Genomic DNA, 13,426 nt, shown 5'->3' with positions numbered 1-13,426 from the left:
TGCTAACACAGCTGCCACAAGTAAATGACGACTTTCACTCATCACTAACCCATCTGAGTAACTAGTAGGAGACTGCATTTCCCAATGTTCATGTGTTAGAGCCAGCTGGAGTTTCTCCAATCTTTTATTCTGATCCAAAGGACCACTCCAGAGCAGAAAAATACACTCTCATAAGACACACAAGAAATCACAGACCCCACCCAACTAAGAAATACCCAGAACGTGTGTGCCGTGTAGAGACTGTTAAACCCAACACCTAATACCAACTGTTACAGGAAAAGCTGCAGCCAAGCAGGCCAGCTTTCTGCCAGGGTCTGGCAGAGCTGCCATGCTTATTGCAGTGCACAGCCTCATAGACATCAGGAGGGAACCCCCTCCCAGGTATGGTTAAGAGCAGAGAAAGCACCCTCTGACCCTCAGGCTCCCTAGGGCACTGACCCATGTCTGCTCCCAAGGCCTGCATGGGCTCACTTTCCCCTCAGAGATCTGAGAGGTGGTAAGAGCAGAATTTGCCAGTAGCCCCATTCCTGCCCAGACACTGCCTGAAGCTGTGCTGATAGTTCATGAGAGCCACAACACAGCCCTGCAGCAACTGGCTGGGCAGGCTGTACACTCCAAAGTGTCTGTTTACTGATCAACCACAACACTTGTCAGAGTATCACAGGGATACAAACACACAGACACTGGGGAATATACCTGACAGAATTACAGTCAGAAAGCTAGCACACATTTCCATTTTTATGTCAAAGATCAGTTTCTTCAAATATGTAAGAAAAACAAGTTTACAAATAGGGAGGCATTCCATACTTACAAAATACATTGAGATTCTCCGTTTCACATCTGCTCTCAGAATGTACAGCTGGAAGGAAACGTATTCACAGAAATAACCTGCTGTAATCAGTCTCCTACCAATCTGCTTCTAACCTGAGTTCCACCACATCTTGCTCGGCAGACAATTCATGTAACACTAAACTATGCTGCTTTGAACTCTCTGTGTGCATTCACTGAAGAGCACATTCCACTAAGACACGGGGGAACAGAATACAGGCAAAGAAATGTTATCTCTGTTTCTGCAGCCTGCCGCTAAGCATGGCCCTGTTTGTGAACTGGCTGTGTGAGCAAATACAGCTCCCACTGGTCCTGAGAAGGCACAGGCAGCTCAAGAGGCCCAGGCTCCCTGAAAAGGCCTCCTACTACAACCCAGACTATAGCACTGCAAGGGGAAAAGACAGAACTTAAAGCATCTACCTCCTGTGAACCCTGTAGAGGCTGCTGGGGAAGCAGCTTTGGGGAACAAGGGTGTCATAGAACTAGGATCTGGTCTGTGTGGCTGAGATCAGCCAGACAACAATCCTATGACAAAGGCAAATAAGGCATTTGAGGTATGATGAGAATAAAAACATGTCAGACCTAGAGTGGGTATGACATGGCTTTGTACGTGGAAAGGCAAGAGGCAGAATAACCTCCAAGCATTTACACTTCGTCTTTCCACCAATGTAATGTTTGTCAGACCCTCAGGCGGTGCTGGAAACCCTCATGTACAAACCCCCCATGCTCTGTGACCCACAGGCACATTGAGGCTACACATGAAAGGGAAAGTCCATCAAACCAAATTACTCAAACTAAATGGGTGACACTTACAACCCTTAGTCTGGGCTAAATTAATCCTTGGTGTAATTCACTTTCTAATACAATGAAAGTTACTTCGTATGAATATTTTCCATATAGCTGCTCTGATCTTACCCTACGGTTTGCAATACATGTAATGAAGAAATGAACTGAACCATCAGAACCTGGCATGCCTCCAGGTGCTGCTCAGTCTTTGGGATTTGACCTGCTATCACCAACATTACTGAGTTTATGTTTCAAAGCTTTAAACAGAGGCATCAGTTCTTGGTGTTTCCTGGCGACTCTCGCTGCTCAGACTCAGGGGTTTGCTACTGAGGAAAGTACTGAAGTGAGTAAATCGTGTTATTCCAGAATTTTGTTCCTCAGTGCTTCATTCCTCTCCAGAGAAAGCCGTTGAAGATCCTTCCAAATATCAGGATGATCCTCCAGCTCGTCATATAACGACTGAACAATGTCCAGTTTCCTGTAGTCCATTGGGCTGACCAGACTGCGCACAACCTGCAGACATCTCTCCTTCAGGGTGAACACTGCAGTTAAACACAAACGCAACACAACCTTGTCACGAGGGCTCTCGGCTGCTGCTCCAATGCCAATGATGCTGCTCTGAGCATGTGAACACACAGTACAGCCCGCAGCAGTGACCCACGACAGGCTGGGCTCTCCAGAGAGCAGACAGATGTAGTTCCTGCCAAGAGGCACCTCTTCCAGTGTCTGAGCAAGTTTAATTTCATGAGGATATGATTTCTCACTAATTGTAACAGGTCTGAAGAGACCAAGTTCAGAATTCCCTAGGGCACATGCAGTCCTGTCCCTTACCTGGCAGTGTGATGTCAGCTTTGGTCACATTGGGGGCTGCCACGAACAGCTCCTGCTGGTTGACAAGCAGCCCATCGTTGGTCCCTGCATCCCGGAACAGCCAGAGGTGCCCTGGCAGGGAACGAGGTGGGAATATACCAATTATGGCACTTTTTAATGAGTGGCTCTGAGAGGCATCTGCTCACAAGGGACAAAGCTAATCTCCAGCTCAGTTCCCTGTGCACAGGCCACTACCATGGCCCCAGTCACTGGTATGAATGGGGAGGAGAAAGGAAAAACGGGGAAATGAGAGGAAAAAAGAAAGAAAAGGAAAAGAAAAGGAAAAAAAAAAACCAGCAGGAGGAAATGGGAAAACGAGAGGGGGAAAGGAAAAGAAAGAGCAAAGGAAATTGAGAGAGAAAAAGGGAAAAGGAAGGGAAAGGTAAAAGTGGAAGAAGGAAAAAGGGAAGAGAAAGGAGAACGGCGGCGGGGGAAGGCAAAAAGGTAAAGTCCACCGCGACCATCTCACCCACCCGGGCCCCGCGGCGCCCCAGCCTGTCCCGTCCCGTCCCGTCCAGTCCCGCCGCACCCACCCCGGTAGCTGCGCATGACGCGCCCGGTGCGCGGCTGCAGGACCGGGTAGCAGCGCGGCTGGCCCTCGAAGTCCAGCCAGACGGGCAGCACGTAGCGGGTGCTGTGGTTGTTGAAGACGACCTCAGAGAGCTCCCGCGTGTTGACAGAGCGCAGGACAGGCTCGGCCCCGCCCGGGTGCCCCGGCCGCGGCCCCGGCGGCGACATCGCAGCCCCGCGCCCACCCCGGCCCCGCCGCGCGCAGGCGCCAGAGGGCGGTGCTGCCTCGGACCTGCCCCTCGCTGCCGCCCCCTGGCGCCTGCGCGCGGCCCTGCAGGGCGGGGCGGGGCCTGCGTGAGGGGAGGCCGGGGCGGCGGAGCGGCGCTGCCCGCTCGGGGACCCGCCAGAGCCTTTTAACAAATAGACGGAAAACAGTACAGGCGTTTGGCACACAAGTCGTCACCCAGCAGCCTCGGTTCACAGGTCTTGTGACTAAGGCACTGGGCTCACCAGGGCTGCCATAAACACCAGTAACAGTTAAAACTGCCAGTTCCCTCCTCTCCCGAGCTCTGCGTGCCAAAACAACATTCCTTTATCCTTGAGCTGTAAATTCCCAAACACTGTATTATCTTTCTCACACACACGAAAACACTAAAATTTGAGAAAAATTAACTAGATATTGGGACTAAATCCTTCCCTGTGAGGGTGGTGAGGCCCTGGCACAGGGTGCCCAGAGAAGCTGTGGCAGCCCCATCCCTGGAGGAGTCCAAGGCCAGGTTGGACAGGGCTTGGAACAACCTGGGATAGTGTAATTCACTGCGTGTCCCTGCCCATGGCAAGGGCTGGGACTGGATGATCTACAAGGTCCCTTCCAACCCAAACCATTCATTTTGCTTTTTCAAATGTGTGATAACAGATATCCCTCCAAACACAGAATCACAGAATGGGTTGAGTTGGAAGGGACCTTAAATATCAACTCTTTCTAACTCCTCCACCCTAGGCAGTAATGAAGTATGTGAAGGCAGTTTAAGTGTCTTTTTCTCCACAGTGACTGCAAATTACAGTACTAAAAGCATAACAACAGTGCATTTTCCTTGTATGTCTCAACACCTTTCACCAGCTTTTTCTTTTAGAATACTCAGTATTCTCCAACAATACTTAGAGGAGGGATCATTTCCTAATTTCTGTCCCTCTAGCAGCCTGCGAGGGAGAAGTGTATAAATTGGTAGAGAATGATGCAAGAGAAACCATCACCAGTCAGTTACACCTTTCCCAATACAGGCAGCGGTATTAGAACTGCTGGCCATGCTTGTTTGCTGGCCCTTGCGCAAAATGAGTCACTTCCCCTGTGCTCCTTCTATGAGAAGAAAATAGTAAATTCACATCCTAGAACGTAGCTCATATCCTGATACTGTAAAGAAGCTGTGAGCAGCACTATGGGATCACATGGCATATAAACAGTGAGGCTGATCGCCTTAACTGAAAAAAAGCCACTATTCCTCAGTGTCTGGTGCGAATCTTCCATGAAAAGAGAATTGCAAGCTTTAACAGCAACTGCTTCAAACCGTACAAACTCAGAGCACAAATTTACATTAGTAAGAGAGCAGAGCTATACAGACATCACTGTGCCTCATCTTCCCACATTCTTCAATCTGAACACGAACCAGAAAAAGAACACAATTAAGACTCATCTCTTTATGCAAAACTTCTAAAACTTTAATACTTGGCAATTCACCTCTGAACAGTTACACATACTTAGCATGAACACACTGTAATAAAAAGGGCAAACTGGCAATGTGTTTTCAGCCTCTGATGAGCAGAGTAAGAGGCTTGAGAAATCACAGTATGGTCACAGAAGAAAAAAAAAAAATTTGCAACAATATTTTTGTGAATACTGTGGCAGCGTAACTGCGGTAGTTAAATCACCCAAGAAACTCAAATTGCCACCTTGATGTGCCCATGGTAGACCCCAAAACCATGAACTTTTTAATACAACTGCTAAAAGAATCTGTCCTCAAATAGTAACCACAGACTGTATTCTAAGGCTGTGTGTTACTCCCTCACCCATGGCAATGGAACACTATAATATGGATTAGACATTTACTAGTAATTTGCACTAAGGTGAGGTAACAGGCAAGAGAATCAGCAGCACAGCATACTGTCTGCCAACTGGAATTTGCTTATCAGACCACAAAAACCAGATACTGGTTTATTATTAGTTTACATTTGCGCAATGATATAAATTAGAAAACTACATTATGGATACTACCTCTGAACCCTTTACGGTGAAAGTCTTAGTAGTACTGTTAGTTATTTGAAGATACAGCTCGGTAAATAAATTACTGTTACCCCCAGAGCTGCTTCAACATGTTTTCTACTGTAAGCAGAAGAAATAAACATTTAACTGAAAAATACAAGAGAAGATTCAGGCCAGGGAAAGAATTACTAATTCCACTAACCGATTTCAGTTTGGGTGGCAGGGAGGTGATTTAGATAGTAAGGTTTCAGAACACACAGTAGAACTGGTAGCTCTCAAGTTGATCCCTGGTTTAATTGTGTGACAATTTCTGCATAGGTTGTTTGGTTTTGAAACTGACAGACCTATGCTCTCAGGTGTCTGCTTTACCAGATGGCTATTCAACAAAGTCTGGAGGTGTCTCATCTTCTTCCACACAGTTTACCAGAAGGATCTTCTCTCTTCTGCTCTCTCCCACGTGCGCCTCAGCAGATACACTGCAGCATGGAGTCCCCCCACATTCACCCACACGGTCTGAGCTCTGCGCCAGATGTGTCCCACGCGGGACAAGGCCTGCAAGCCAAAACCAGCCCAAGAATGCTGTTAAGACAATAACATTATTTTTTATTATTCTTTAACCCCTCTGATGACAACATTAAGGGACTTTTCAGGTCCAAAACTGCATTTAAGTGTTACTAATTATTGCTCTATAAGTGGAGTATCTTTTGTAATGATGATGGCTTACAATTTTTCCCTCAATGTATTTTCAAGTGTAAATAGGTTTGATTTTCTCTCACAGAACAAACCTTGGCAAAGCATTTCTTGTCCTGGGTAAGTAGCACAGCCCTGCCCGTCCCTGGGGTGCAGATCCGGCCCATCTCCATCAGGCAAGCTGGGTAGAGATCCCAGTTCTTCTTCTTCGACCCTATCCTGCAAGATACATTCAGATCCCCATTGTGATCACCGACACCAGTTCAGTGTTGGTCTCCCAGACATCAATCTGCTCATTCAGGACCCCAGTTACTGTTACTTTCAAGCTTCATTTTTAACATAGGGTTCGTAACTCCTTCCCAACCGGGCCCATTTAAGTACCTAACTGGGGAGCAGCCCAGCCCTGGACCAGGACAGTGCATGCAGCCACGGCAGTGAGGCGCAGCACCTGCCCAGCACATCTCACCTCTTCCCGAAGGGCATGTCTGTCACTACGATGTCCACGGAGCCCGTCCGCAGAGGAAGGTTGCAGATGTCCCACTGGATGATGTCCAAGGGAACGCCCAGGGCAGTGCTGCTGCAAGAGCAAAGGCAGTTACCTGAGACATGAGCACTCAGGTTTTTACACTGGGGAGGTCTAGAACGTTGGCAACAAAATCAACTAGCAAATATGAATCAGACACTCAAATGCATCATTGCAAAGTGGATTTCTGTGCATACAACACTGCAGGAAAGGAAAATCCCTCATGCTCTTCTCACCTGTCCTTACTCTCGTTTTTCCTCAGTAAGGAGCAGATGTTGTTTGCTGCTCTCTTCACTGCCTGAGGGCTGTTATCCCCTGCAATGTGGTAGCAGTAGGGCCATTCTGCAGCTCCCTGGGGGGAAAATGGTAATAAGCAACATTAGCATCAACGTTGCTTGAATGAAAAAAACCCCAGAATAATTTCTCAAACATGACAGAATACAATAAAGTGACTGCAAGTGCATAGCAGGGAATTTAGAATTCTGTAACAGACAGCTGTATTATGCACCTTTAAAGCTCAAAATACTTTTGGATTTAGCTTCTTCCTGCTATGTTCTAGGGAAGGAAAATGAGGTAATTTGCAAAAAGTGTATTTGTATCTGTTCAAAAATTGGTGAGATTGGAGCTTAAAATTCAGTCATTACCAAGCAGACTTATACATATTATTCAGCTGCAGATATAGACAAGTTTCATTAAGTTTAAAAAAATCAAGGAAGAATCACCTCTATTGGTATCGCACCTGTACCACACATGGGATCAACTATGATATCTGTGGGCTGGGGATCACAGAGTCTGAGGAACAGAAGAAAAGATATGGTGAGAAATGTCTTAAAAACCTGAATTTCTGTAAAGAAGGGAAAGCGTACTATTTTAATCACTCTGATTCTACCCTTCTAACAAAAACCTTCATGTGATTATTTTTGCCACTAGTTAATCACTATTTTATAACCAGCAATGCAGTAATAGTCTTTCAAGAATGTGATACACTATTTTGAAACTTGGCTAATACAGCAAATGTTTACTTTCCTTGGCTGGGAAACACCCACTGGTATTACAAGGCATGTGGTGTCAGCAACTCCAGGTTTTTTTAATTTATTTTTCTTTAAGAATTAACAGAAATAGTTTCTGAGGAAGCAGTGGGGGAGATAAAAGGTTTAATTTCTGAAACAAAATAACTTGTTAACCGAGCATAATACAACACAACTGCCCTGACCTGAGCATGCCGTAAGCCAGAGTTGAACGCAGCGTTGTGGGTCCAAAGTGTGTGATGTTCCGTCTGTGGAGACTCTCTTCAGTTAATGCAATCCCCACCACGACTTCATTGCTGTGAATATTCAGAAGAACCTAAAGAAAAAACTTGAAGTGAATTTCAGGAGTAACAAAAGCTTTCCACAGAATGCCTGGTAAATACTTACAGGAATCTTAGATGGTAATTTAAAATCCAGGAATGATGTATAAAAAAGCTTTTCTTCATGGAAGTAAAGCAAAGCACCATTTCAATAGGACAGAATTCAGGAGAGCATTCACAGTCTCTCATTCACACTGAATCTGTTGCACAAGACTTCTCAAAGTGCTATAACCATTGCACTGGCTTCTTAAAGGATTTGGTTTGTAAGTCTGGGGGAGAAGCCTGGTAACTCCTGCAAGACACAGTGAAGCATCTGCAAAGCAGCAATAAAAATCGTATTTGTGGTGGGGACTACATTAACTAGCAAGGTGAAATCTCACTCCAGGACAGTGGCCAGCCCTTAGTAAACCAGCAAGAAAAACTCAAGTCTTTCTGCCCCTCAAAAACGGTGGTTCCTCACCACCGACAAGCCAGGGGTGCCAGTTGTATTTTCCCAGCCTCTGCTCTCTCCTGACAGGAAATAAACACCAGACAGTTATTGTTAATTCTTTTTGTCCCCTTTACCCCCAAACCAGCTTCCATATGGAGCATTTCCTGGTAACTTAGATGGGTATTAAACAATGCATTAGAGGATTTACTAAAGCTGAAAGCAAGGCAAGTGCTTCGATCAGAGGACACACATAATGTGCCAGGGAAATGAATGCTTCAGAAAAGGCCAATTTCAGCATTACCAGCTTTCAGTTCCAGAGTCTCTGGAAGGCAGTTTGGGGTTCTCTAAGCATCAGAAATAAGAACTAAAAATTTGTACAGCAGAAACTTAGGTAAGGCATGCCACTATACCTCTACATCAAAATTAGTCATGTCAGCTTTCCACTGGAAGTGCTCTTGCACAGCTCCGCCGAAGTCTCTTGCGGCTTCATTCGATGTGAAGCTGTGCTTGTCTCCAGCTCTGTTGCACGTCACTCGGAACCTCAGCACCTTCGCCTCTCCTTCACTTGTCTGACTGTCACCAGCCTTGGTCCCACTCTCAGAACTCGCCTGCACTTCAACTTTCACATCTGATTGCTTGTTATCTTCCTCCTCCTCCACCCCATTTCTGGATGTCACTCCTTGGGGCTTCTCTGTATTCTGGCCACCAGTGGGTTCCACAGCCACAGGGTTTTGGGCACAGTCCTCCTGGTCATTCGTGTTATTTTGGTCTGCTCCTCCCTCTTCTCCACCATCATTCAGCTTCTCTCTGCTTGCAGGACTCTGCAGATTGTGTTTTTTGCGTTTTGTCTTTTTCTTTTTCAAGCTGTTGTTCAACTCCCAAACTTTCAATGGATCGGTCCAGGGCAGCTTTTTAACCAAATCTTCCAAATCCTTTAGAGCATCTTCCTTTAACAGACAGGAAAAGTTGTGCTTTGAAGTCATTCCATACTTTAAAAAATTATCCTTTGTTTTTAGGTCTCTCAAAGTAGTTTATTAAACATTAATCCACTACATGTTTAAGCAAAGCTTACAGGTTTTTGACTGTTTATGCCACAACTAAACGGAATTACACTGAAAATCACCAGACCCACAGGACTTCATAATTTATCTTGTAAAACAGACAACGCCATATTAAGTGACCAAAGTGACACTTCACTGTCCTACACCTGTGACCTACAAACATGGCATCAGCTCTTATCCCAGATTCTGCCAATGCAAAGTATTTAACTGTAGAAATTATGTTAAACGACATGGCCACACTTCCATCTACAAGCCAGAAAAAGAGAACTGGAATAATATCACAAATGAAAAACTTGTTAAGCAAACAGAATACTTTGATATTAGTCTTAAATTTAAAACCCCGAACAACACTCCAAATCCCAGAACTGACTGAAAAATGAAGAGTAACTCACCTTATTTTCATTAAACTGATAGTCTTTGAACTCCTGAACAACAACAAATAAATTATCCACTGACCTCAGACGATGGACCTAGAAGAGATGAAAACGCACGGCGACACATTACTAACCGTGTGCTGTAGGGACTGTGTTTACTGTCGTTAGAATTTTGCCATCTTATGTCGTTTCAGAGACTACAGTTTTCCACCTTTAGGCCCCACGGGAGTTACCAGTTTACATCTTCGCACTGGTTTAACGTCCCCATCTATTTCATCTCCCTCCAAACCCCAATACAGGCGGATACAGCTGCTGCACCCAGGCCGGCCGTGGCCGGGTGCGGAACGCTGTCCGTACCGGAGGCCTCCGAGACCGAAGCGCCCCGCTCGGAGGGGCTGGGACGCACCGAACCAGCCCCGCCCAGGGCGGAGTGGGGAGCGGGGCGGGCAGCCCGCACGGACCTGAGGCAGGCTCCGGGCCGGGACCTCGAAGTAGATCTTGCCCCGATCCCTGCTGATCCTGGATGCCGAGCCCAGCTTCTCCTGCACCTCCTCGGCCGCCGTCTGCTCGAACCCCGTGGGCACGGTAGCGCCGATAACGGCCGCGAGCTCCGCGCCCTCCTGGGCTGGGGCTGGGGCCGGACCCAGCCCCGCGTCGCCGGCCGCCTCCCCTTCTGCCATGCCGGGCTGCCGAGGAAGGGCGGGCGACCGCCCACACCCACCCACGACAGGCCCCCCGGATCACCCACGGCCGCCGGGCGCACCGCCCCACGCGGCACTGCCGCCCGCCCTTTCCGCTTCCGTGCCGGGCGGCACCGCCTCCACTGCCCGCGGTGCGCGGCTGGGCGCGGGCGGGAGGCGGCGTCGCGGCCCCGCGGAGCTCGATGCGGACGGACTCGCGGGCAGCGCCTGTCGGACTCTCGGCCGGGGTGGGCGTGCGCGGCTCCGTGCGTGTTCCCACCCTGTGACACGGGCGTTCATGTTCCTCGAGGAGCGCTGGCGGGCTCGCGGGTCACTCCCCGGCTCCAAGCCCAGCCCTCCGGGAGTGTGGGTATCCCCGCAGCCCTTCTTCGGCTCCCGGCGCTGAGCTCCAGAGCTGGGCTGCGGGGCTTCTGGCCCTTGAGCACCCACATAGCCGCCGGTGCTGCCATGACCCCAGTGCCGTGGGTGGTAAACCGTAGGGGGGCCATTTCTCTTTTCGTTCCTTGTTACTCAGTTGTCTCGATGGTTCGGCTGTTTTCTTTGGTGTGTTTCCAGAATTAGAATTATTTTTTAAAGAAAAATTTAGTGGCTAAATGTTTTTTTCAGGAGAGACAGAAAGAGAGGCCACTCTTAGCTATCTGCCATGGCCATGCCCCTGTCACCATGACCAAGTGTGAGCTGCATGAAGCTGAATAGGCACTATTTTCCCTCCTCATTTCAGGTCCTGGAGTCTTTACACCCAGCACTGGATTGATAAATGTAAGCACAACTTGTCCCTGCAGCTTCTACCTCTGCAGGTGCAGCATGTACTGTCAGCAGCACTGTTTGTGTTCATTTCCCCATGTGTGTTCTGTTCTGCTGTCACATTTCATGTTGAACAGGAGGCCTGAGGTGCTGCTCCTGCCATTGAACCTTCTGAAGCATTGCTTTGCTTTCAGATGAGAAGGATGAGGGAAGGTGTGGGTTGACTTGTGATTCAAGTCTGAAAATATACTATGAAACCCGTGTAATTTGGGTCATAAACATGCTGGAGAAAGTTTGTGAAATGGCTTCAATGAGAATTTAAAAATAAGCTAAAGCAGAGGTAGTCACAGATTTTGCTCAGCTTTATCCTGCAGCAACACCTATAGCAAGGCAGAACTTTGTGGTTCAAGTGGGACAACAAGCTCAGATTGCTGAGCTACTTTAGAAGAATTTTCAGCATCTTTTGGTGAAGTTGTTTGCCAGACACTTAAATGAACTCCATGTGTCTGGCCTAGCACCAGCAGCTCTGACCTTCCCAGCTGGCCTCACACTGAAAGGTGAGAAGCAGGGATCAGCTCGCTCTGCTGCAGCTCTTGGAATCTGTCCAGGCACCACTTGGAGAACAGTTTCTGGTTGATGACAGGTCTTGTAGCAGCTCTCCTACCTGTGTTTTGAAAGGAGGGAAAATACAACAACTGTCTTCATGACCAAACCAGAGCAGTGTTGTGTGTCCATTATGAACTCCTTCCTAGAGCCAAGGAACCAGACTGGCTCCCAGGATCACCAGCATTCAGTTAAAGTGAGCAGGTGCCTGTTGGGCATGTCTGGGAGCCCTGTTTACAGGGAATAGCAGTTCCTGATTAGCTGGCAGCATTGTTTTCGTGGCTGGCTTAGTGCACACCTGAGGAGGAGCATTGCTGTCCACTTGTCTGGAAGGTGCTCCACGTCTGTCCATTTGGAATCTGTATCAATAGCACACTGGATCCCAGAGGATGCTGGGTGTTTCTGCACAACTCTGCTCCTCAGGGTTGTCAATGGAATGATGGAAATAGCAATTGTCCAGCTAACCAAGGGGTCCTAATATTATCCTGGAATCATCATTATTTGTCTCACAATATTGGCACACAACTAAAGAATATTTGCTGTACACTTAACTTATTAAAACCAACAACTTATCCTGTAATTAGGACCAGACCAGGTTTCTCCAAGCCCCATCCAACCTGGCCTTGAACACTTCCAGGGGTGCAGCAGCCACAGCTTCTCTGGGCAGCCTGGTGGCCTCACCACCCTCACAGGAAAAAATTTCTTCCCAATGTCAAATCTCGTTACCTAATTTTTCTTAAGTTTTACTATTTTCATGTGTGTGAGAAAGATAATATAGTATGGTGTTTGGGAATCTACAGCTGAAGGATAAAGAAATGTTATTTTGACACTGAGAGATTAGGAGAGAAGTGAACTGGCTGTTTAACGGTTACTGGATGGGGAAGAATTAGTCAGTGTTTGTAGCAGCTCTGGTGAGCCCAATGCCTTAGTCACAAGAGCTGTGAACTGAGGCTGGTGGGTGATAAGACATGACAAAGAGTTCACAAGTCTAAGTGAGGAACTGTGTGTCAAACCCTTGTTGCTGGAGGTGTTTGGTTAATGGGACTGTCCTGCCTTTCCTGTCCCCAGCAGATTTTGCACAGGAACAAATAAACCACAATTAGCAACGTGTGCTGGGCGTGCAGCAGAGCTGCAGTGTGGTGGTGGTGTGCAGTGTGGGTGGCTGCAGAGCTACTCTGGGCGATCAGAGCAGTGATAAGGCCACAGAGGATGAGCAGCTCATTCTACAGAATGTGAGAGGTGTGCTGAAAATGTCAGACTGGTCAGCCCTGCTGTACTGGTCATACACCTGTGCCCAGGGACCGAGCTTGTCACCTGTGATATCTGTGAAACGGAAACTGCTGAGGGAGCCTCATCAGCAAGAAACTCAGTGCACACACATCACCTTACAACTCTGAGTTTCATGAAAACAGTGAGAGGTGTTCCAACGCCTTGCTTAATTTTTACCAGGATAACTGAAATTAACTTATTGGATTAGTTTAATTAATTTGTTAGGGTGCAAACGAATTTACAGAATAGAATTTCCAATACTGAAGTGCCAAGTTATGCCTGCACCTGCCTTGCCTGGAAAAAACACTTGGTTTGAGTTCATTTCAGAGCTGCAGAATGAATTTGATGTGAACTGATCTGGTTTGTCTTGCAGTGACGCCTAGGCATGTATTGTATAAATTTCACCCAGCACTTGAGTTTGCAAGGGTTAAA

The 13,426-nt window shown here is 47.4% G+C and overlaps 2 protein-coding genes across 3 annotated transcripts; both read right to left on the bottom strand.

The window, feature by feature from the left end:
* Positions 1–106: 106 nt before the first annotated feature.
* On the bottom strand, positions 107–3,241 carry LOC104683399 (von Hippel-Lindau disease tumor suppressor-like). Its single transcript, XM_010390281.3, has 3 exons — positions 3,018–3,241; positions 2,446–2,556; positions 107–2,156 (listed from the first exon to the last, which is right to left on the bottom strand). The coding sequence occupies exons 1-3, from the start codon at positions 3,220–3,222 to the stop codon at positions 1,972–1,974; spliced, it is 501 nt and encodes a 166-aa protein (XP_010388583.1). The 5' UTR covers positions 3,223–3,241; the 3' UTR covers positions 107–1,971.
* A 1,445-nt stretch (positions 3,242–4,686) lies between these two features.
* THUMPD3 (THUMP domain containing 3) lies at positions 4,687–10,465 on the bottom strand. Of its 2 annotated transcripts, none has more exons than XM_039559192.1 (9): positions 10,139–10,465; positions 9,696–9,773; positions 8,653–9,189; positions 7,678–7,808; positions 7,187–7,256; positions 6,701–6,816; positions 6,408–6,518; positions 6,037–6,160; positions 4,687–5,803 (listed from the first exon to the last, which is right to left on the bottom strand). In XM_039559192.1, the coding sequence occupies exons 1-9, from the start codon at positions 10,355–10,357 to the stop codon at positions 5,672–5,674; spliced, it is 1,518 nt and encodes a 505-aa protein (XP_039415126.1). In that variant the 5' UTR covers positions 10,358–10,465; the 3' UTR covers positions 4,687–5,671. The 2 variants fall into 2 exon arrangements, with proteins under 2 accessions (XP_039415126.1, XP_039415127.1); XM_039559193.1 differs by having other exon boundaries at positions 6,408–6,515.
* Positions 10,466–13,426: the final 2,961 nt, after the last annotated feature.

Source organism: Corvus cornix, chromosome 12, assembly GCF_000738735.6.
Source record: "Corvus cornix cornix isolate S_Up_H32 chromosome 12, ASM73873v5, whole genome shotgun sequence".
NCBI lineage: Eukaryota > Metazoa > Chordata > Aves > Passeriformes > Corvidae > Corvus > Corvus cornix.
The sequence above is the reverse complement of the archived record's forward strand: the minus strand, read 5'-3'. Positions and strand labels throughout refer to the sequence as shown.